The 24,884-nt window shown below is 39.6% G+C and overlaps 1 protein-coding gene across 5 annotated transcripts in view; it reads left to right on the forward strand.

The window, feature by feature from the left end:
- The first annotated feature begins 559 nt into the window (after window positions 1-559).
- The window catches only part of shc3 (SHC (Src homology 2 domain containing) transforming protein 3), a 104,131-nt gene continuing 79,806 nt past the window's right edge, over window positions 560-24,884 (forward strand). The window contains exons 1-2 of one of the 5 annotated variants that reach the window (XM_078396128.1): window positions 560-577; window positions 2,591-2,755. In XM_078396128.1, the coding sequence (XP_078252254.1) occupies window positions 575-577; window positions 2,591-2,755 (168 nt within the window). In that variant the 5' untranslated portion in view covers window positions 560-574. Of the gene's footprint in view, window positions 578-1,091; window positions 1,199-1,930; window positions 2,756-24,884 lie in introns of those variants that run through there. The other 4 variants (XM_078396127.1, XM_078396125.1, XM_078396126.1 and 1 more) reach the window with 4 other exon arrangements.

A 24,884-nucleotide genomic window follows, 5' to 3' on the forward strand; every position in this document is an offset into this window, starting at 1 on the left:
CCACAGTGTTATTTTACTACTAGCAATAAAGGATTGATTTGGTAACAAATGTGTCATTGTATCTCATTAACCTGAAAATTCAGACAAGCTTTCAATTGGACGTTATAAATATAAACGATTTTTTTTTAAAGTGTTTAAATTCTTTACATTTTCTTTGATCATGAATAGCACACAGCAAGTACATATTTTATTATTTTCAAATAATTTAAAACAGTGGCTCTTTAAATGGTTCAGCTTGCTGAATAAATAATTTTGAATCTTTACCACAATATTCAGTAGACCCCATGCACTTGAATATTAATTTGATATGTTAAATACACAATATATTTTGTTTGCCATTTTTATGTGGTGTCAAAAAATCTTACTTCGAGCTTTCTTTTACATAATAACCAAATTCATGTTATTCTTGATTTAATGACTCAATGCCATTTGGAGGTAAAAATCTATTGCCTGGGCGCAACTTTACAGCGCGGACATATAATCAAAAATATTTTTTTCCTTAGTCTGATATCTGCAACAGTTTGATATTTTCAATAAAATCATTAACATTCAAAGCACAGAAAAACTGAACAGAATGGTATGTATCCACTTTGCCGATGTGAATGGACCAGATGGATGCATCTTCTTGGGGGTCAGATAAAAATATATGTGAAGGAGACAGCTATAATTAAATTAGCATCTCAAGTCTGCCTCAACCATTTTTAAATGTGCATTTTGTTTTGTTAAATTTCAAGCAGATACTACTGAATTGAAGTAATTAGTTTATCTTGTATATATGAAAGAAACACACCTGTTAGGAAAATGGAAGAATCCACTATTCAGAAATCCTATCCTGAATGAGTCATCCAAGTTCTTTTTCATTGGATAAAGCCATTAGCACCCAAGGGATTGTTTGGCAGATGCAGCAAGGCCTTATTTCATTCACAGAATTATTGGTATGCGCCCTTACCATTTCATTCAAATAAATATAAATGATTTGAAACATCACTTTCCCATTGGATAAAAAAATTCTTATTTTTTATACATGCTGGAATGAGATGGTATTGTATTAAAACCTAATTATTTTCTAAACAGAATGCATGGGAGCTGTGTTAAAATATAGAGAAATTAATGCAGCAGAGATTATGAATGAGATTTACATTATGCCTCTTAATAATGGTGTTTCTCTGCAGTGAAGGAGGAACTTATCACTAAAATGGTGGGTAAAAATGAAAAGCACTATTTAATGCTGCCTTATAGCTTTGGAAAACAGTTCAATTCATTTTAATGGAATAAACCACTATTGAAAATGCCGAAGCTGCTGTCGCTCTGTCTTAGTTGTACAGTATTCTGAGAATTTTATTTTGTAAAAACATTGCTAAATGAGGAAAGTGTGAAAATGCTCAGTAGTATATTTTATTTTACCTTTCGATACTCAGTTTTAAAATTGAAATGAATGAAATGGAATTATATAAATTAGAGCAGATGTATTTGATTTCATGGTTTTTATTACACTCGTCTGTATTATTGCAGAAAGTTAAAGCTATTTCTCAGTTCCTTTACTATTCAAATCCAGGATTGTGACTTTGTTATAAATAAGATTAGATGGTTTTCTGTCATTTGATGTGTTGTTTAATCCACATAGACATATGCAGGGATTTTTGTAAAGCTATATAACAGCTGTATTCAGAAAGGGAAGGGTGTTTAGCTTGCTGAGTTTAAATGACCGAATGTTCGAGCACAATAACATATATAAGAAGGAATAATTTTGCTGAAGGTGAAATTCCTGGTGATTAGAGCAGTTTACTTTCGGAAAAAGAAAAATTCCACGGCTTTGGGTGAAAATGCCTTTCTATCAAAATGGGAATGGGAAATTTGAAAATTGATTGGTTCTGGTGTGCTGTAAGTGGGTGGATGGTTTTGCAACAGGAAGTGATTTGCAGTGTTCAGTGAGCCTTTTGTTGAAAAGGGTCTTCTCATTTGTGTGAGTCATGCTTTTGCTGCGAGCAGCTTGGCAGCTCCAAGCAGGACGGTGATCTCTGTCTTGGCAAAGTACAACTGTACCAGGCCCTTACCTGTGCACTTTGGAGATGCATTTCTGTGGGTATTTATTTGCCTGGGTTGAGCAGGTTGCTGTTGGCACTATGAGAGATCTGGCATAGTGGAACTAATGCATTCTAAGTTTGCATCAGATCTGGATATACATGTACAGAAAACCATATAGAAGGGCATGCTTCACCGTACAAAGTATAATCGTTTCAGGAATGATTCAGTGACATCATTCGATGATCTTATACACAACTTATCAATGAACGCCAAGGGCTCGACTGTTACGACGACAGCAACAACATCTGCTGCATCTTCATACCAAGAAACACCAGAGGTGCTCCATAAGGACCAGGAAAATGGGCCCACGACCCTCTGCAACTTCATGCAAAAGATGTCCCATTTGAAATTTGCCAGCACAGGCAGCCTGTTGGGCATCAAAAATCTGTCTTCTGCATTGAAAGACCTTGCCTCTTCGAAGCAGCAAGGCTGTTCAAGCACTCCTAGCTCGGTTTCAGCAGCAGTAGACACATGTAACCCTGTCTCCTCCACTCCGTATTCTCAGCAGGACGTGAACAAAATGGGCACGGACAAGAGGACCAAGATAGAAGATATTCACTTGGGTGGAGAGGATTGGAATCACAGTGGAGGCTTTGTAAATAAACCCTCACGAGGGTGGCTGCACTCGAATGAGAAAATCCTGGGACCTGGTGTGACGTATGTTGTAAAGGTTGGTTATTTTTTATCTTATAGTCTTGTCTCAAACTTGAAACCATAACATTTACAAAGCCGGTTCATTAACTCATCACTTCACCACATAGGCTTTAATCTCAACCGACAGCAGAATTAAGTTATACATCATATTTGTGCAACTTCAAAAGCTTGAATGTTTGAAAAATAGCTTTATGTACTTCCTACTTGTATGTGTGTATATATATAGCAAAGATTACATTGAAAATGAAGATTATGTACTTTGCTTTCCCATGTCATATTCTTGAAATAATATGTAATGGTGGCTGTTGTAAATTATCTTTTGAAACTGTGTAGAATTTGTAAAATTCCTATAAATCTTTCTAAGATTTATTTTGTCAGTCTTGAGTATTAATGTATAGCTCAGATGCTATTCATGGAGCTGGTTCTAATTTTAAATTTAGATACCAAAAGCTGAAACCTGCAATAAAAGTCTAATAATGCTATAGTATAAATGTAAAACTTTATCTTGAGCATAACTTTGCTTTAATTATTTGTCCATCATATAGAAATAAATATTAATAACAAAACACCAAAATGTGAAACAATGAATCTTGTTCAGTGCAAAACTATAAATTCTTGTGAAAGGGTTACTGCCAGTATAATTGTGTGTTCGAGGGATTATTGCAGATGCTAAATATTTATCTCACATCGGAATCCTGGTACGGTGAAGGGCACAACAATAAAATAAATTTATAACAAGAAGAGAATATAACAGAAATGCTTGTACAAGTACTTGCTGTCAGAATGCACTTGAACTTGAGGTAAATGGGTTTATATTATACACTTGAAGGAACCTTTCATACAAGGTAATCCGTTTTTGTGAATAGTCATATTGTGGAGGTACATGAAAATGACTAATGAAATTTCTAAATATTATTTAGAGTGATATAAATTACATTTAAAGGAAACTACAGGGATGAATACCTTGCTGTATTTTGCACCTGATCCAGAAAATAAGTGTGCAGCTAAAAACTGTGTACTTTAGGACTGACCATTGACCATACAAAAAAATGTTACAGATTTTAGATACTCATAATAATTATTATTATATAAGCTGAATTGGGCAGATGGGGATATTAGTTTTCATGGAGTTTTATATGAAGGTCTTGTCCCATTCTTATGCTGCCAAATTATTTAAGAAAAAGAAATCATTTTGATAAAAGGTTTTCATCCCCAATGGTCAAGAGCCTTGCAAACTCAGTGTGCCTAGAAATAATTTTCTTTTATGAACATTAATATTTGAAATTACCCTATCCCCTTAATATATTAAGGAAATTCTCCTTCCATTAACTGATGGTGATCTGGATTATTCTTTTTTTGCTGCTGTTCAAAATGGTGGTTTTAAAATCAGATAACGTTGAAAGACGTATTTTTACGCAATTAAATTCCTCAGAGCAGAATGTCCAGTTAATTTAAAAGAAATAAAACTAACTACAGCTTGATTTATTTCAGAGCTACATCTGCACTTTGAACCATATATTCTGAATTTTAATGTCTAGACTATCTGAAGAAATATTATACTGAGAATCACGGTGCGGCTTTAACTACATTTCATGAAGCCAGTGCAAAGGATTTAAGAACAACAATGTGCAATAATCTAAGAATTATGTTATTGCAAATTAAATACCTATCCAGCAGACATAGTGATAAACCCTTTACATGTTGGACTGCTCTTGTTCGGACAACTTTCTCTTAAATTCTTGTAGTTCAATTTGAACCATGAAAAGTGTAGTTAGTGACAGAAGTGTCATTCCTTTTATCATTAAAAATCATCTTTCAATTTACTGTTCATGAGAAGGAAGCAGTGAATAAAATGTACATACAATGCATGCACTGTGATGAAACATTGCTGCTATTCTTAATGGCTGTGTATCGAACAAATTTGTACCTTGCTTGCAGCATTTTTTAATTAGTGCCTCATGTTCAGTCCTCACTTCATGCACCAATGAAATAAATAACCTTTATTGATACAAGTACAAATCATCCCAGCTTTATACTGAGCTTTGTATTTTTAGATGTAATGGGGTTTCTATGATGATAAATTTGAAAAAACAGTCCAAGGTATTTTTTATTGAAAAGGAAGAAATGAAAGGAAAATATTAAAAGATTTTGGGTTTTGTTAGAATTATTAATATTTTGTTTCAGAATTTGGTTTTATCCATTAGCTTGCACCAGGGATTATTTCAAGTCGGGTCATAGGTGTGAATGATTGGTAATTATTATATGGTGCTCACTTCCATTTAGAACTCCTCAGAAGATGAAACCATCCATGCCAACAAGGATAAAAACCTGAACAATATTCAAGCTACAGCTGATAAGCAGCAAGTAACATTCACGCTGCACAATTACCAGCCAATGACCATTTCCAAAATAAATCCCAATGTCCTCCCTTTAATGCTTAGTGGCACTGGCCTGTTTCAATCACCCATTATCAGCACCCTGGAGATTTGTTACTGACCATAAACTTAACAGGGCATGTTATTATAAATACTGTGGCTACAAGAGAAGGTCAAAGGCTAGCTAATTAGCAACGATCTTCTCATCTCTTCATTCCCTAACTTCTTTCTGTCACTTATGAAAGACTAGTCATGATGGAGTACTCTCCATTTTTCTGAGGGCAGCTATTACAACACGCAAAAGCTTGAAACTATTCAGGACAAAACAGTCCATTGACTTGTATCATATACACTTCTCTCAAAATTCACTCTGCACACCTTAAGCAGCACTTTAGGGCGGCACAGTTCCACAGCCATTGATGCCTTACTATGCCAGAAACCTGGGTTCAACCCTGACTATGGACTCTGCACACCTTAAGCAGCACTTTAGGGCGGCACAGTTCCACAGCCATTGATGCCTTACTATGCCAGAAACCTGGGTTCAACCCTGACTATGACCGTGTGGGTATTCTCTGGGTGCTTCGGTTTCCTACTACATTCCAAAGACCTGCAGGTTTGTAGATTAATTGGCTTCATAAATTGCCCCAAGTGTGTAGAATGCGAAACTGGGATAATGGGTGATCATTTTTTGGCCTATTTCCACACTGTATCTCTAAACTAAACTAAAGCACGCAAGGTCCGTAGCGTGTACCATCCACAAAATATATAGCAATTTGCCATTTTTTCTTGGGTCAAAGCTGTAACGTTTATTAAATAGAATAGCAAAGACCAAAAGCTCACCTCTAGTTTCACTGTAAGACACACTATACTTTAATTGTCACTGGGTTAAAATTATAGAACTACTTCACCAACAACAGTGTTGAAAGTACCATTACGGCTTAGGATGCAGAAGTCTAAAATCAGGTTATCAGGATACCTTTTCAAAGGTAATAAATGTTGGTCTTCCCAGCAGCATCCATATTCTGTGAATGACAAAAAAAGCCAATGAAGCCTGATTTCACATTTATATTGTAGAAAGGAACTGCAGATGTTGGTTTAAACCGAAGATAGACACAAAATGCTGGAGTAACTCAGCAGGACAGGCAGCATCTCTGGATAGAAGGAATGGGTGACGTTTTGGGTTGAGACCCTTCTTCAGACAGTTTATATTACATTCATATTAATTGTCTACCAATCCCATGGACACTTGAATGTTATTAAAAATCACGTCAAAGGCACAGGGAAAAAAAAATTGCAGACATATAACAAAGAAAGCAGAGCTAATGTCCAATTCTACTGTTGCAGTGCCTGTCTGACTGAATTAAAATTTCAAAAGCTGCTAGGTTGCTGCAGAAACCAGTGCCATTTTGTTTATCCTTTGCATGAATATGGACCTTGCAGGCAAAGCCAGGATTTAAGGTGATATGAAAGTGATTAGGGAATTCCTGGAGTGATGAAACAACAAGTTGTTCCTTAGTGTGGATGTTGTGTTCGGAAATGAAACTTGCAGGTGTTTACCTTTCCATATTTCTACTGACTTTATCTTTTTAGATGGTAGATGTCGCAGGTTTAAGAAGTGTTACACACACAACTTGGATGTAAATGTAGATGGGTTGGTAAGTAATTTTACAGCGATACACTATTGGTGGAGTTGTGGACTGTGAGGAAGGCTGTCAAAGTATATGGCGGGTTATGGAGCAACTACTGAAATAGGCACAGAATTGTCAGATGGAGTTTAATCCAAGCAAGTATGAGGGATTGAGCTTTGAGAGGTTGAATGTAAGGGGAAAGTAAACAGTTAATGGCAAGACCCTTGACATCATTAATGTACAGAGAGTTCTTGAATTTCCGAGTCCATGGCTCACTAAAGTGGCGACACAGGTAAGTATAATGATAAAGAAAACGTATGGTATGCTTGCTTTCATCGGTTGAGGCATTGAGTATGTGTCACAAAGTCATGTTGCAGCTTTATAGAACTTAGGTTAGGCTGCTTTTCGAGTATTGTCTGCAGTTCTGGTTGCCCCATTACAGGAAGGATGTGGAAGCTTTGGAGTGGGCGCAGTAAAAGGTTTACCAGAATGCTGCCTGGATTAGAATTAGCTATAAGGCAAGGTCGGAGAAACTTGTATTAGAATGTTGGTTGACGATATTGAGGATATAAAATTCTGACTGACCCATAGATCTGGTAGAGAGTCAGAACCTTTATCCCATGGTGGAAATGTCAAAGACTGGAAGGCATAGCTTTAAGAGGAAACATTTAAAGGAGATGTGTGAGCCAAGCTTTTTACACAGAGTGATGGGTGCCTATTCACTGCCAATGGTGCTGGTGGAGGCAAATATGATAGTGGCATTTAAGATGCCTTTTGATAAGTGTGTAGATATTCAGGGAATAGAAAGCTAGTGATCACATGCAGAGTAGAGGAGATTATTTTAACTTGGCATTATGTTCATCATAAAATCACGGGCCAAACGACTGGTTCCTTTGCTGCACAGCTTTGTTTGTAGGTAGTACATACAGCAACCATGGTTCACTGGTGGTGGAGAGAATAAATGGACAAGATGGTGGACAAGCTATCAGGCAGGCTGGTTGGCTTTGAGACACAAGAGACTGCAGATGCTGGTATCTTGAGCAATAAACATTCTGCTGCAGGAATTCGTGGATCTAACAGCATCTGTGGGTGGAAAGCAATGCTCGATGTTTCAGGTTTAAAACCTGCATTAGGTTCTGCATCAAGTATTTCACTGCTGTTCTTTGGAGCAGTAATTTTAAAAAACATATAAACAAAACTGTCGCAATGATGAGGCCTTCCAATCTGTTGTTTCCGAAATGTCCTCGTCCTTCCAGAAAAATGGCTTTTCCTCTGTCATAGTGGATGGAACTCTCGATTGCATTCCCTCTGTTTTCCACACGTCTGCTCTGAACCACTTTTTTTCCAGATAGAACTGAAATAGAATTTTCGTGGTCCTCATTTTTCACTCACCAGCGTCCACATTCAATTAGTTTGCACAATTTCTGCAAGCTCCAACATAATTCCCTCTTCTCCCTTTTCTGCATTTTGCAGGTACTGCTCACTTCATGATACCCTGATCTACTCTTCCGTCCCCATTCACCACCCCTCCCCCGTGGCACCTTGTCATGCAACCAGAGGAGATGCAAGACCTATCTATTCATTTCTTCCCTTCCAACCATTCAAAGCAACCATTCCAGGCAATTTACTTGCACTTCTCTCAATCTACTGTACCGTATTCAGTGTTCTCAATGTGGTCTCTTCTACACTGGAAAAATCAAATACAGATTGGGTGATGGCACCTGTGCTTAGTGTACTGGGATGAGCTTCCTGATGCATGCCACATTCATTCTCATCTTACTACTGTTCTGACCTGCATGTCTGTGGCCTCTTCCAATGCCACAATGAGGCCCAAAGTAAATTAGAACAACATTTTATCTTCTGCCTGGGCATGCTTTGGAATGAACACTGCATTTTCCAACCTAAAGTAAACCGCCCACTCATTGTTTCCCATTATCATGCTTATGCCCCTTTCTTACATTGTTTCTTTAAAATACTTCACTAGCGTTCAATACTCACGTTCCTTATCACCTGATCTGCCTTAACCTATCTCCATGTAATTTTTTTGTCTTACACCTTTCTCCTCCCAGCTCTGCTTTGAAAACTGTTCACCCTTCACCCTTCCATAGTCATAGAGTCAATAGCACGGAAATAGGTCCTTCAGCCCAACTTGCCCATGCCGACCAAGATGTCACATCTACACGTCCCACCTGCCTGCGTTTGGCCTATAACCCTCTAAACTTTTCTATTCATATACTTTTCTGAATGACTTTTAAATGTTTTTTTAGTACCTGCATCAACTTCCTCCTTTGGCAGCTAATTCCATATACCCACCACTCTGTGTGAAAAAAATTGCCCCTCAGGTTCCTATTAAATCTTTCCCTTCTCACCCTAAACCTATGTCCTTTGTTTCTTGATTCCCCTACTCTGGGTAAAAGACTGCATTCATCCTACCTATTCCTCTCATGACCTTATACACCTCTTTAAGATCATCCCTTAGTCGTGCTCTCCAAGGAATAAAGTCCTAGCTTGCCCAAGCTCACCTTACAACTCAGGGCTTCAAGTCCTGGCAAGATCCTCGTAAATCCTCTCTGCAATCTTTCCAGCTTAATGACATCCTTCCTATAGAAGGGTGACCAAAACTGAACACAATGCTCTAAGTGCGGCCTCACCAATACATTGTACATTGACTGGACGCCCTGAAGATTGGCTGAAAAATAATTGGTTTCTCTTTCCACAGATGCTGCTTCACTGGCTGTGTAATAAGCTCATAGGAATAGGAGTAGAATTAGGCCATTCAGCCCATCAAGTCTACTCCACCATTCAATCATGGCTGATCTATCTCTCCTTCCCAACCCCATTCTTCTGCCTTCTCCCCATAACCCCTGACACCCATACAAATCAAGAATCTATCTATCTCCACCTTAAAAATATATACTGACTTGACCTCCACAACCTTCTGTGGCAAAGAATTCCACAGATTCACCACCCTCTGACTAAAGACCACAGATTCACCACCTTCTGAGTAAAGACCACAGGTTCATCACCCTCTGATTAAAGACCACAGATTCATCACCCTCTGACTAAAGACCACAGATTCACCACCCTCTGACTAAAGACCACAGATTCACCACCTTCTGAGTAAAGACCACAGGTTCATCACCCTCTGAATAAAGACCACAGATTCACCACCCTCTGACTTCTAACATTTTCTGTTTTTGGTAAAGAAAATATTGTTCAAAGATTCCCAAACATTATTTTGGTACATCTCATTTAAGGGATTTGTGGTTTATTTTGTGTTCCCCTTCATTGTTTTAAGTATAAATATTGAATAAATCTAATTATTTTTACAATTGTTTTTACGTCCATGGTGATGACATGCTTTGAGAGAATGATTACAATGCATATCAACACTTGCCTTATTGAGGAGCTGCACCCGCTACAATTCACCTACAACAGATCAACGGAATCCAATTTTGCTGGCTCTTCACTCTGCCCTGGACCACTTGGATAATAAGAACACCTACATCAGGCTTTTGTTCATTGAACACAGCATGGCAATCAACACCTATCATCCCCTCCAAACTTATCATCAACCTTGGGGAACTGGATAACTGCTCTTCTTTCTGCAATTGAATCCTCAACTTCCTCATCAGCAGACCGCAATCATTTTGAATTGACAATAACTCTTTCTCCTCAATCACTATCGACACAGGAGCACCACGGCTGTGTGTTCAGTGTCCTGCACCTTTCTCTCGTTAACTGTGTGGTCAGGCATTGCTCCAACTCTATGTTTAAATTCACTGATGATAATGCTGTTCATGGGTAATGATTAGTCAGAGTACAGATGGGAGATTGATAATCTGATTAAATGGTGGCAGAACAACAATCTTGGTCTTAATGTTAGTAAGGCAAAGAGGCTGAATGTTAACATCTGGAAAACCGAGGATCTGTGAACCTGTCTTCATCAACAGGATGGCAGTGGAGCGAGACAACAGCTTCATGTTCCTGGGTGTGCATATCTCTGAAGATCAGTCTTGGGCTCTGCATGTTGATGCAGTCACAAAGAAAGCTCATCAATGCCTTTACTTCCTGAGAAGATTGAAGAGATTTGTTATGCTGCCAAAAACTCTTATCACATTTTTACAGGTGCACATTGGAGAGTATACCGACTGGTTTGGTAACTGGGACATCGAGGAATTAAGGAGGCTGCAGAAAGTGATAGACATTGTCCAGTCCATCACAGGTATTGACCTCCCCACTTTCAAAGGATCTACCGGAAGCACTTCCTCAAAAAGGCAGCTATTATCACCAAAAATCCATACCACCCTGACCATGTTCTCATCTCACTAACTGTTTGTTCCAGGTTCAAGAACAGCTTCTCAGCCAACCAGCAGGCTCTTGAACACTGCATAATACTAATACAACACAACATCAGCAACTACGATCTTATGGACTTTGATTTTGTAGCACTACATACTTTGCACTCTGGTTACCTCATATTATTGATAATTAATTTATTGTATTACTGATCATTGTATATTTATTTAATATGTTATTGCACTAATGTGTGAATGGGCCTATAAAACTGCAGCAAGTAGGAATTTAATTGTTCGTTTGCCGGTACTTATGAGAAGCACATTTGACTCTTGATCAAGTGACCCTGCCCCACATTTTAACATTACCATTTATCCTGGGTTACCAACCTCTGTTTGAAAAACTAGGATTAATGCCAGTTTATACTATCTTAATCAATCTATACTGGTGCAGCTCCAGATAGAATAGTTAGCTCATTATTTAATTAATCATGTTAAAATATGTAAACATAAATTAATATAATTTTCAAAAAAAGTAGTAAAAGGTAATCTATTTTTTTAATTTGACAATTATTGCCTCAAATTGATTGAACTTGAACATTTTGAAATAAAATATATATCTATCCTCTCTGTTTAAATGTTTTGAATGTTTCCTTCCCCAATGTAAATGTCCACAAAGTGTCCGCTGTTGCTTTGATATATGAATAAGATATGTTATATTATGGTTGCTTTTCTTTTACCGTGCTGCTCAGACATGGTAGCATTTTTTTTCAATTTGCCGAATTGTTTAATAGCTGATAAAGCATGTAAGATTATTTTAATAGTAACTGTTGAAAGCAATTGGCATGTTTTAATAGAAGACTTTACTCCATAGTGTCTTTGAGTTATCTGGTACTTTTGTGAATTAAGGTCAGCCTTCCCAGTTCTGATGTAGGATTCTGCACCTGTAATGTTAATATGGGAAAATTTATAATGGGGTACAAAAGGTTTTCTTCATGGAGGAGAATATAAGTAATTTCCCAGAAGTACCAGGGACTCAGGAATGAAGTGACAAGGAGGATATAAAGATAATTAGTATCAGTAAAAAAAGAGCGCTGCACAGATCAAAACCCTGAAAGCTAATAAATTCTGAAGGCATAATCCAAACCTTGAGTATAAAACCAGGAAACTGAAAATAACGGATGCGTTCCACCATTTTTTTCCCAACCTTTATCGAATGTAGAATGGTTCCATATTCCTGTGCCAACGAAGGGCATAATTGCTAGACAGGCACTGCGGCAGAATGTGAGTATTAATCAAGAGAAATGTACCCAGTTGACCTTGTTCTCACCAATCTACCTGTGGCAAATGCATCAGTCTACGATAACACTGGTACAAACGGCCACTACAAAGTCCTCGTGGAGACAAAATCCCATTTTCTATCATGCTGTATGCCACTACAGACCTTCTAAAATAGCATGGTATCAGGACAGGTCTGGCAGCTCAAAACTGTGCCCCCATGAAGTGCCTTTGACTATAGGTAGCCAGAGAAATATAGACAATAGACAATAGGTGCAGGAGTAGGCCATTCGGCACGTCGAGCCAGCACCGCCATTCGATGTAGTCATGGCTGATCATTCTCAATCAGTACCCCGTGCCTGCCTTCTCCCCATACCCCCTGACTCCGCTATCTATAAGAGCTCTATCTAGCTCTCCCTTGAATGCGTTCAGAGAATTGGCCTCCACTGCCTTCTGAGGCAGAGAATTCCACAGATTCACAACTCTCTGACTGAAAAAATGTTTCCTCATCTCCGTTCTAAATGGCCTACCCCTTATTCTTAAACTATGGCCCCTTGTTCTGGACTCCCCCAACATTGGGAACATGTTTCCTGCCTCTAACGTGTCCAATCCCTTAATAATCTTATACGTTTCGATAAGATCCCCTCTCATCCTTCTAAATTCCAGTGTATACAAGCCTAGTCGCTCCAGTCTTTCAACATATGACAGTAATATACACTGTAATATACAATAGGACAAATATACACTGTAATTACATTACAATTACTTAGAGTCATAGTTATGCAGAATGGAAACAGCCTCATTGTCCCAACTTGATCATGCTAACCAAAATGCCCCATCTACACTAGTCCCACCTGCCCACATTTGGCCCATATCCCTCCATACCTTTCCTATCCATGTATCTTTTCAAATGCCTTTTAAATGTTGTTGCAGTACCTGCCTCAACTACCTCCTTGGGCAGCTTCTATATACCCCTCACCCTGTGTGTGTAAAAGTTATACCTGAGGTTGATATTAAACTCTCCCCCCCCCACCCCACCTTAAACCTATGTCCTCTGGTTAATGATTCCCCTACTCTGGGTAAAAGACTGTGCATTTATCTTATCTATTCCCTTAAGATCCTGTACACCTCTGTATGATCACCCCTCATCCTCCTGTGCCTCCTGGAAAAAGTCCTAGCCTGCCCTACCTCGCCCTATAGTTTAAGCCATCAGCTCCTGGCAACATTCTTGTATATCTTCTCTACACTCTTTAACAACTTAACATCATCCTTCCTATGGCAGGGACCAAAACTGAACACAGTACTCAAACGCGGCCTCATCAACGTCTCGTACAAAATCTGCAACTTTTTAAAGAATTGATTTAAAAAAATTGAAAACGTCTTTAATAATTGATTCTAACAATTGATTCTAACATTTTTTCAACACTAGACGTTAGGCTTTTTAGTCTATTGTTACTCCTATCACCCTTTTTGAATAAGTGTGCCATATTGGCAGTTTTCCAATTATCTGGCGCTGTTCCAGAATCTTAGAATTCTTGAAAGACTACACAAAATCACTGCCCTGGTGCCCACCTTTTTAGAACATTGGGATACAACCCATTCGGGTCAGTGGGCTTATCAGCTTTTAGCCCCATCAGTTTGCCTAACACCAATTGTTTAGTGATGGTGATTGTATTTACTTCCCTGTATTATTTAGTATTAATGCAATGCCCCTCTTATCAATGTCTATCTTCATTGAGTGGTGGCTCCCAAGACATAAACCCGGTTGGTAGAGAACTTAGTCTCTGAAGATGTTGACAGTAAGATTGATCCTCTCATATGCTTGAAAGAACGAATCAATGCTGTCTTGGAGCTCACCTCGGAACTTGTGCAAATACAGGCATTAATTGCATATTTCAACCCCACTACCGAGTTTCAAGTGACCATGGTTCCAAAGTGTCACAGGTGGAGTATAGTTGCTGTACGCTTAACAGTTTCTTGTTAGCTTTGAAGATTAGCTCCATTCCCAAGGGATGTTTGTTGGAATGAGATGCAGCCTTGTAGCAAGAAAGGTTGAGAGAAGCGTTGGGACAATGACTTAGACTTGACAATAGTCTTCACCGAGATTAGTTCCATCATGAATCTCTTGACTAGTAACATAGCTTTGACTCCATCAATTGGGAGAGACTGTTGAAATTTCCCCTCAAATTCAGATGTACTAAGAAATTCATCTCTCTCTTTGCTCTACAATAGAGACATAGGAGGCCCATGAGGGAGAAGTCAAAGTGGAAGATAGATGGAGAAATAAAATGACAGGTAGCTGGAAGTTCTGGGATTGAATGGAGATATTCTGCAAAGCATCCACCCTATCTCTATTTGGTTTCTTCAAACTTTTCTAACTTTTCTTAGTTCTAATGAAAGATCATTTGTTCACAGATTCTGCCAGACCTGCTGAGGTCTGCTTTTATTTCAGATTTCCAGGAGTCTGTTTTTAATTCTCATGTATTTTACGAGGGCTTATTTGTAAGCTAATGAGGAAAAACCTGATATGTCAGGAAATTGGAGAGATCTTTCAAAGGCAGGCCAAGGAAAAGGCACATCGGATCAGATGTTATAATGAGTGGAACTTCACAAACAGGCAGATATGATTGCATAGGAATACTCTGAAGCATGTGCACCTACACAACTCCACTCAAATATAGAAGCAAAGATGCACGGTCATAAAATGTAAAATGTCCGAGTAACGATGCATTACGTTTTATCATTCATGGAACATCTGAGTGATATGTTGCTCTGTGGAAGAGGAAAAGGAACTATAGGATGGTTTATTTTGAAGTGAATATGTTGACAGGTTTAAATGCAATTAATAGAAAAATAATTTTCTGGGGTGGATGTGCAATTGGTAAAAGATTGATATTTTGCATCCCAACAGTCCTTGAGAAAACAATGGTGAAGCTCTTTCTTGAAGTGCAGCATTTCTTCTGATGAAGGTACTCCCATACTGTGAACAACTGGAAAAGGAGGATTTGTTAGATGCCGATGTGGGTGGGATAAAAGGAGAGGATCAAGGTGACTCCAAAGGTGTTTTCCCTGGGGCAGGGGTGGATAAGGGCAGATGAGTGGGAACTGGAGGGAATATGTGTGAAGGCTTCATGAACTTTGGCAGAGGGAAAGCTAGGTTTCCAAAGAAGGAGGACATTTTAGAAACTTTGGAGCAGGAGGCTTCATCACGAGAGTGGATGCAGTGGAGCGAGAGAAATTGACAAAAGGGTTGCCATCCTTACATAGAGCAAGTGGGAGGAGGTATTATCAGGGCAGTTGTGGGAGTCAGTGGGTTTATGGTAGATTTCAGTGGCAAGTCTGTTTCCTGAGATCCAGACCAAGAGATCCAGGTAAAGACAGATGGCAGAGATAGTCCAGATGAATTTGAGGACGGGATGCAACTTGGTAGCTAAGGTACGAAAGGACATTTAGTGCTGGAGTAACTCAGCAGGTCAAGCAGCATTTCTGGAAAGCATGGTTAGGTGACATTTTGAGTCAAAACCCTTCTTCAAAACACTTCAGAAGGTCTAGACCCGAAACGCACCTATCCATGGTCTCCAGATATGGTGCCCGACTTGCTGAGTTACTTCAGCACTTTGTGTCCTTTGTGCATTAATCAGCATCTTTAGCTCTTTGTTTTTACTACTTGGCGGAAAGGTGATGGAATTAACAAAAGTCTGCATGAGTGCATGAATCAGTACCGATGCAGTCATCAATGGAGCAGAGAACAAATTGGGGGCATGTGTGGGAATAAGCTTGGAAGGACAGTTTCAAACAGCCTACAAAGGGACACAAGCAACTAAGGCCAATGTGAATGGCCATGGCTACACTGATCTGCAGACAATATGAGGAGTGGAAAGAGAAGTTTGACAATAAACTTCACTTAACTTGTGGGCAAAGATAAATTCTGCCAAGCGAATGAGAGTCTAGAGTGTGGGAATAGCAAAAAGTACATCTGAAGGAGGTGTAAGTAGGAAGAGATGAATGAAATCTGAAACACCAGGAGAGAGAAAATAACTGAACGTGAGATAGAAAACTGGAATAGCTATCACCTGAAATGTTTTAATTCATTATTGGGTCACTGCCATGTGCCTAGTGGGAAGATGAGGTGCTATTCCTTCAGGTTATGTTGAGCTTTATCAGAACAGTGTAGGAAGCAAAATACAAGAGATCAGAATCAGAGTGGGATGGAGAATTAAAATGACAGGCAACTGGAAGGTCAGATTAGATGGAGTCTACAAAGTAGTCACTCAATCATGTCTATTTTTACTTTTTTATTTATACCCTTTGTTACATTTCACCTACTTTATTTGATTCACATATTTTTCCTCATTTTACTATTTAATTGTAATCAAACAACTGCACCTCACATCCACTTTATTCAGCTACACCTTGAATCAGAAATAGAACTGTGATCTTTATGGATCAGTATTCACATGATTGGAGCTAATTCAATGTACTCCCAACTACAGTGGCAAGCAAAATATATTGTTACTATTTGAATCGGAAATCTACAATTAAGTAACAATGATGACATCGCACATGTCCTGTTAATTTCCACAAAAGAAGATTGGAGGGATGGTGATGGGGGAACATTTAATCCCTAAATACATCTGGAACCAAGTTGAGTAGGAAACAAAAACAACAAAAATGAAGCAAAGATGAGCCCAGTCCAGTTACATTACAATCATCAACAGTTTTTAGATGTAAAGGAGAATGTCTCGGATTTTAATTGTTTGTTAGTTAGCTAATTAGTTTAGTTTATTGTCATGTACAGTGAAAAGCTTTCAGCTGTGTGCTATCTAGTCAGCAGAAAGAGTATACATGATTACAATCAAGTCGACCACAGTGTATAGATACAAGATAAAGGGAATCACTTTTAGTGTAAGATAAAGTCCAGTACAGTATGATTAATGATAGACTGAGTGTCTTTAGTGAGGTAGATGGTAGATCACGACTGCTCTCTTTATTAAGACAGCTAAAGGGAGGTGGGGGAATCTCATGGAATAGATAGATGCTTTACCAGCATACCACGCGAAGAAGGTCACCATGTTTTCCTGGCCCCCAAAACGTACCTGCAAATCTTTCCTGTGATCATATCACCTGATCCTATCTGATGCTTTCCACGTACACTAATTCTATGTTGTCCCGCTTTCGCATCTTACAAACTAGGGTCAATTTACGGCAGCCAATTAACTTACAACCCTGCACGTCTTTGGAATGAGGGAGGAAACCAGAGCACCCAGTAAAAACCTATGCGGTTACAGGGAGAACATACAAACTCCACACAGACAGCACCCGAGGTCAGAATCGAACCCTGGTCTCTGTTGTTGTGAGGCAACAGCTCTACTGCTGTACTTTACTGTGCCGTCCCTGTTTGTAGATTTTAGGGAAGAACCAACTGTGGATAGTTGGAGAGCTGCAAACCTGAAGGCTGTGGAGGTAAATGCTTCAGAGTAAATAAGGTCAATGATTGTCTGGGAGAAAATGCTGTTGGTTTGGTGCTGATGTTAGATTTGGTCATTGATGATGGGGATGGTGTGAGTTCAGAGGCAGCTCACCCCCTCCATTTCGACAACACAGCTTACCTCCTCCATGACACACTGGTCCTGAGGAGCACCTTCAACACTGACTGGTTCCACCAAGATGCAGCACATAATGCCACAGGAGATACTTTTTCCCTGTGGCTATCAGACTGTACAACTCATCCCCCTTCTGTTGTGGGGTAGACTGACTCCCCTCCCCACTCCCAAATCTTTGCACATCCCCAATCCTGGACTTTCAACTCATCACTTTAATTTCATGTATCAGATTGTGTATTATGACTGTTGGCAGACCAATTTCCCTCCTGGGATAAATAAAGTTCTATCGTATCGTATCGAAGGTAAGCTAGAGTGATTAAGCATAGTGGAAAAACAGAGGAAGGCGATGTCACGCCAGCAGTTGGCTAATAATATAGAGAATGGAAGAGGCTAGAAGGAGGAATCCAGGTGAATCATGAAGACAGAAAAAAGGATTGACAATCTGTGGTGAAGAGTCTTGGCCGAGGAATTGGGTTCAGAAGTGAGCTCAGTGTAAGAAGATCTCAACATCACGTCGGGCTAGGAATTCACTGAGAAGGGAATATAGTGGAAAGGAACCAAGGTTTTTGTGAAGGACTGATCATTTGGGATCCGAGTTATTCAGTCCTCTTCAATAATCCCAACAAAAATACTATTTTGGAGTAGGAGTAAGTCCCTCACATCTGCTCAGTTGTTCAATCAGATCTTGGCTGATCTCAATGTAACTCCAATTCTGCCTTTTTGTCTATCCCTGGTAACCCTTCCTCCCCTTGAATTTTTCTGCCTCTGCCTTCCAAATATTCATCTACTCTACTTCCACTGACTTTTGAAGAAGACTTAACACTCTGGGGAAAAAAAACCTCTTCAAGTTTGTCTTAAATTGGACAACTAATAATAATAGGTGACGCCTCTTTCTAGATGCTCCCAAAAAAGGAAAGATCCTCTCCACATCTACCCCTGCCAGGACCCCTCGGGATCTGATAAGCTTCTATCGAGTCATGAGTCACTCTTCCAAACTCCAGAATAGACAAGAATGCCTCCCCACCCCCTAGCTTTCCTCATATGTCAATTTGCCCGATCTAGCTGTTGGTAAATCTTTTCTGAACTGCTTCCAATGCAATAACATCTTTCCATGTATGAAGGGATTAATAATGCGCTCACCACTCTACAACCTCTGTTCCATAATCTCTTCCTGTATCTCTCATTAATATCATAACAACCTTAAATCTCTTCCTCTGTCTTCTACATTTCCCTGTTTGTCTTTGTACCATTGGTCTAGCTTCTCAATCTGTCTGGTGAAAGCCAGATAATGAACTGCAAAAATGGCATTAAATGCAGCAGTACGTAATGAAGTTTTGTTCTACGAGATTTACTCCAATTTGTACAGGGTTTCCTCATAATTTAACTTATGCATTCCAGGTATGATTCTGGTAAATCTAATAGAGTATCTTGAAGTTCAGCATGTTCTTTGTAAGTTAGGATGTGCAGTATTCTTCACAGTGTATAGACACAAAAAGCTGGAGTAACTAAGCGGGTCAGGCAGCATCCCTGGAGAAAAGAAATAGGTGATGTTTTGGGTTGAGACCCTTCTTCAGAATGAGAGTTCAGACTAAGAGTCTCGACCCAAAACGTCACCTTTTCTCCAGAGATGTTGCGTGACCCGCTGAGTTACTCCAGCTTTTTGTGTTCATCTTCGGTTTAAACCAGCATTTGCAGTTCCTTTCTACACCCTTCACAGTGTAGCGGATAAGATCAAAGCCAGGCGTTTGTATAACTGTAGCATAACTTCTACCTTTATGTTTTCAAGTCCTTTTGATATAAAAGCCAGCTAAACATTTGCCTTTTCAATCATGTTCTATAACCTGTGACAGTTTATTCCCTAAGTCTTTTTGAACATCCAATATATTTAAGTTTTTCAGCATTCACAAAATGCATTGTTATATCCATTTTAGATCCAAAGTGCGAATAATGGTGACTCCATCAATTCCAAACTCTTTGATCCTGATCCAGGTCCAATTCCATGAAACACTGAGAATTATGTTATTCCTCCTTGGCTAGAGACATCCTTCACCATTAACTACACAATCTGTACCTTCAACCCAAAATATTCTTTCCATTGAGTCATAAATTCTACAGAAACAATTCTTCCCCAACCTTCACTTTCTTGAAGAGTGATGTGGTACTTACAGTGGTTTACATTTTTTGTTTTTTTCAGAGAGTTATTCCAACAAAATTGGTTTGTAATGGTGACAATCTAAGAGCCAGCATTTAAGGGGTCCTCTGATCCTACTCTTACCAGACCTTATCGTGTCATAATCTCTGTATTTCACATTTATGCAATGAATGATCTGTTTATCTTTCACATAAAATATGAATGATCTTTTAGGCACTGTTATTAAATGTTTTGAATAAATAAACACCATAATCAGACTTATTTTCCTGAGAAAATGGGCTAAGAGGTTCATGCCTGAGTTCCTATCCCTCTTTGTCTGGGATGAACTTTGGATGGATAGGAATGCTGATGGCAGAGACTATCATTAACTTGTAAGAATTACAATAACTGTAGCCAAGCTTTTTAAAATATTTTGCTCTTCTGTATCAAAGAGGAATTTGAATCTGAAGCTTAGCGAAAATTAGGGAGGCTAACTTTTCGGGTGCCTGAAAATTGGTCAGAGACTCAAGAAGCAGCAGTACCCTATGAGTACTGCTTCCAATGCAACCTACACACTCCTATCTTTATTCTATCTGCTACTTATGCTATATACTAAACCATTTAATAGTAGTACTGAATGTCTCACTGAGGACCCCAATAAGGTGTCTAGAAGATGGTCTGCATTATTTAAAAGGAAGATTTAAAAGGAGAGAAATGTGAGGTGTTACGTTTTGGGACATTTAACATGGGCAGCACCTACACAGTGAATGGTAGGGCTCTGGGGAGTGTAGTAGAGCAGAGGGATCTAGGAGTGCAGGTACATAGTTCCTTGAAGGTGGAGTCACAGGTAGATAGGGTGGTCAAAAAGGCTTTTGGCACTTTGGTCTTCATCAGTCAGAATATTAAATACAGAAGTTGGGAGGTCATGTTGCAGTTATATAAGACGTTGGTGAGGCTGCATTTAGAGTATTGTGTTCTGTTTTGGGCACCATGTTACAGGAAAAATGTTGTCAAGCTGGAAGTGGTACAGAGATTTATGAGGATTTTGCCAGGACTCGCGAGTGTAAGCCTTCGGAAGAGGTTGAGTTGGCTGGGATTCTAATCCTTGGAGCGCAGGTGGATGAGGGGTGATCTTATAGAGGTGTATAAAATCACGAGAGGAATAGATTGGGTAGATACACAGAGTCTCTTGCCCAGAGTAGGGAAATTGAGGATCAGAGGACATAGGTTTATGGTGCAGGGGAAAAGTTTTAATAGGAATCTGGGGGGTAACCTTTTCACACAAAGAGTGGTGGGTGTATTGGACAAGCTGCCAGAGGAGGCAATCCCCTCCTCACCTTGGGCTACCTCCTCTTTGCCTTCTTCTTCGTATCCCATTTCCTTGTCCTTTCTTCTTAATTCATTCATTTGAATTGTTTAATTCAAGGCCGACTAAAAATAGCATTTCTCTAAAGCATTACTGTGAAATGCATGTGAAATTACTCAATAAATAGAAGTATATTTACAGTAATGTTTACAGTATACATAGAAGTTTATGTTCTGAGGGTGCATATTTTTAGCATCCAAAGAACTCATTTGTAGAGCATCCATTTTAGAAGTATCTGTTTTCAGTTACACAGACGTGTTTATTGCAAAAGAATTACTGGCGGTGTAAATCATTACAAAGGTGGCAATTTTATGTTAACAATGTTAGGAGATTCTCAGCTGAAATGATCGCAATATCGAGATTCCTATATAAGTGTTTAGGGAGAGGTATGTTATTACTTTAAAATTGTACATTAAATGTTGATGTGCTTCGCATTCATAGATAATAGTTACATAAGGGGCAATGTGTACCTTCTACATATGAAACAGACATTTCTACTGGGCTGGTTTATCACCTCATTTAATACTAAAGTAAGCTGCAGTATTAGTGTGCTGAATTCTATTATTCTCTTGATGCTTGACTGGGTGGATTAGGGTTAGCCAGGGATGTCAGATGAATGTGTGTTGTGTAGACTCGATATAAACCATCAAGGGAAGGAGGTCTAAATAGCTGGCATATCCGAGAAGCATCATTAATTATAATTTAGAGTTGTCAGGATTATATTTACAGAACTGTTCATGCGGGGCAATCCTGGAGTCCAGGAAATTGCAGTGTGAGCAGAGGTAACTAAATACCCATAGTAATTAGGGTCAGGGGGTGGAGAATGTTCGTTAAGCATATTGTTTCAACTTTTATTTTGTATTGGTGCAATGGGTGAAGATGTGGTCATGATTAGGATGGGATTTCAAGCACTGGATGAAAGGAGGGATCACTGAAAGTGGCAACATGCTCAAATAGACAGCTCTCATAGAATAGATGTAGCATTCCAGATCCAGTAATAATTACAGCAACAGCTATCTCTGTCCAAATAGCTCCTTAAATTCATTGGAACTTTTCAATAGACAATAGACGCAGGAGTAGGCCATTCGGCCCTTCGAGCCAGCACCGCCATTCAATGTGATCATGGCTGATCATTCTCAATCAGTACCCCGTTCCTGCTTTCTCCCCATACGCCCTGACTCCGCTATCCTTAAGAGCTCTATCTAGCTCTCTCTTGAATGTATTCAGAGAATTGGCCTCCACTGCCCTCTGAGGCAGAGAATTCCACAGATTCACAACTCTCTGACTAAAAAAGTTTTTCCTCATCTCTGTTCTAAATGGCCTACCCCTTATTCTTAAACTGTGGCCCCTGGTTCTGGACTCCCCCAACATTGGGAACATGTTTCCTGCCTCTAACGTGTCCAACCCCTTAACAGTCTTATACGTTTCGATAAGATCCCCTCTCATCCTTCTAAATTCCAGTGTATACAAGCCTAGTCGCTCCAGTCTTTCAACATATGACAGTCCCGCCATTCCGGGAATTAACCTAGTAAACCTACGCTGCACGCCCTCAATAGCAAGAATATCCTTCCTCAAATTTGGAGACCAAAACTACACACAGTACTCCAGGTGCGGTCTCACTAGGGCCCTGTACAACTGCAGAAGTACCTCTTTGCTCCTCTACTCAACTTCTCTTCATGCTAATTCTGCACGGTCAGTTGCTCGGGTATCTCCCCAAATATATATAGTATATATAGTAATAGAATTGGACAGATGATACATTAAACCTAGTATGGACACAGAATGCAAATTGACTCAGACCATATTCTTAAAATAATTTTACTTATGCTAGATACAAATTTTGGGTAAAACAACTTTGGTTTATTCCTTGGGGGAAAAAATTCCAGATGCAGTGGTGGGCACAGTTAATGAAAAATTCTGTCATTCACAGAGTTTGAAGTTTGTTGTTGAATCTACGACAAATCTCCCTAATGATTATCACAAAAACTTTTAAAGTCAGATCAATCGCACTCTCTATGAATGAAGAAATAATGGCATGAATTATGATTACAGTTTCACATGCTTTATTTGTTTTCAGAGGATTTGTTAATGTCTAAGTAATATAAAATTTAATTGGCATCTAGAATGCAACCTCTATCTGATTTCCAATTAAATCAATTAACCTGGCCCAATATATTATTTGTACCCTGGAATTAATATATGATTAAGCTAGTTTCAATATTTTTCGTAACTTTGCATGGTTGGCCTGGCCAACCGTAGCCATTGGTGTCCTCCACCACTGCTCCACCGCTCTGTGTAGTTGCAGGTCACATCAGGTCCATGTCCGCTGCCTCTTGGAGTGGTGCCCAGTCCAACCGAGGCACAGGCTGTTGCAGGGGCTCCAGCGGCACACTCCACCATCGAGACCGGCCTCTTGCATCCGGTCTGCTTACCGGCCCTCTGTCTGACTCCCTCCTCTCCATGCAGGTGAGCCAGGCCTGCTGTCGGGTATGGCCGTGGCACACTGGGGTGTGACCTTCTGCCATGAAGAGGTTATCGGCCTTTCTCCTCGACCACTGTCACCAGCACCCTCCTCTTCGGTACTTTGGTCTTCGGGGGACGAGCAGGGGCTGGGTTCCACGGCTACCTCTCTGCAGGCCTCCTGGCCTGCCGGGTCCTCCTGCATCCTCCGGTGGGTCTCCGGTCTGAGGCAGGTGAGCCGAGCCTTCAGGGTGGGTTACCAGTCCGCAGCGCCGGGTGAGGCGGGCCTACGGTGGTATTTTCAACTAAGTCAAAGATGGCAGTGGAACTGTGTCTGGCTACACAAACATAGGTATAGAGAGATTCATGGGGATGCACACTTGAGCATACAGCCTTGAGATACCTCTGTGCTGAAGGTTAGCAAGAAGGAAGTGGTGTTGCCAATCTATACTGATTGAAGTCTGTTGAGGAGGAATTCGGGGATTCAGTTGTATAGAGATGAGCAGAGACCCAGTTCCTTGAGTAGGATGATATGTTTTGAAGAGATTATTTTTTTGAACACTGAGCTGCAGTCAACAGCCTGACATACATGTTCTTGTTGTCCAAGTGGCCCAGTGCAGAGTTGAGAGTCAGCTAGATCGCGTCAGCTGTTGATGTGTAGGAAGGAACAGCAGATGCTGGTTTACACTGAATATAGACATAAAAGGCTGGAGTAATTTTAGTCCGCTGTTGATGTGCTGTGGTGGCTTTAGGCAAATTGTAGTTGGTCTAGGTTGTTACTAAGGCAGCAGTTTATTTGTGTTACAACTATTTTCTCAATGCATCATCAGAATCTTGAAAAATTAAAATGATAGTTATTATCCTGTTTAAAGCTGATGTTATGCTGGAGTATTTGCACCAACAAAATTCTGCATGGGACAGTAAAAATATGGACCATTAATGTCATTAGAGGTAGAGAAAGATATAACCCAGAAAGCCATTCAACTCCTCATACATGTGTCAGCTTTGC

Source organism: Rhinoraja longicauda, chromosome 3 (genome assembly GCF_053455715.1).
Source record: "Rhinoraja longicauda isolate Sanriku21f chromosome 3, sRhiLon1.1, whole genome shotgun sequence".
In the NCBI taxonomy this organism is placed as follows: domain Eukaryota; kingdom Metazoa; phylum Chordata; class Chondrichthyes; order Rajiformes; family Arhynchobatidae; genus Rhinoraja; species Rhinoraja longicauda.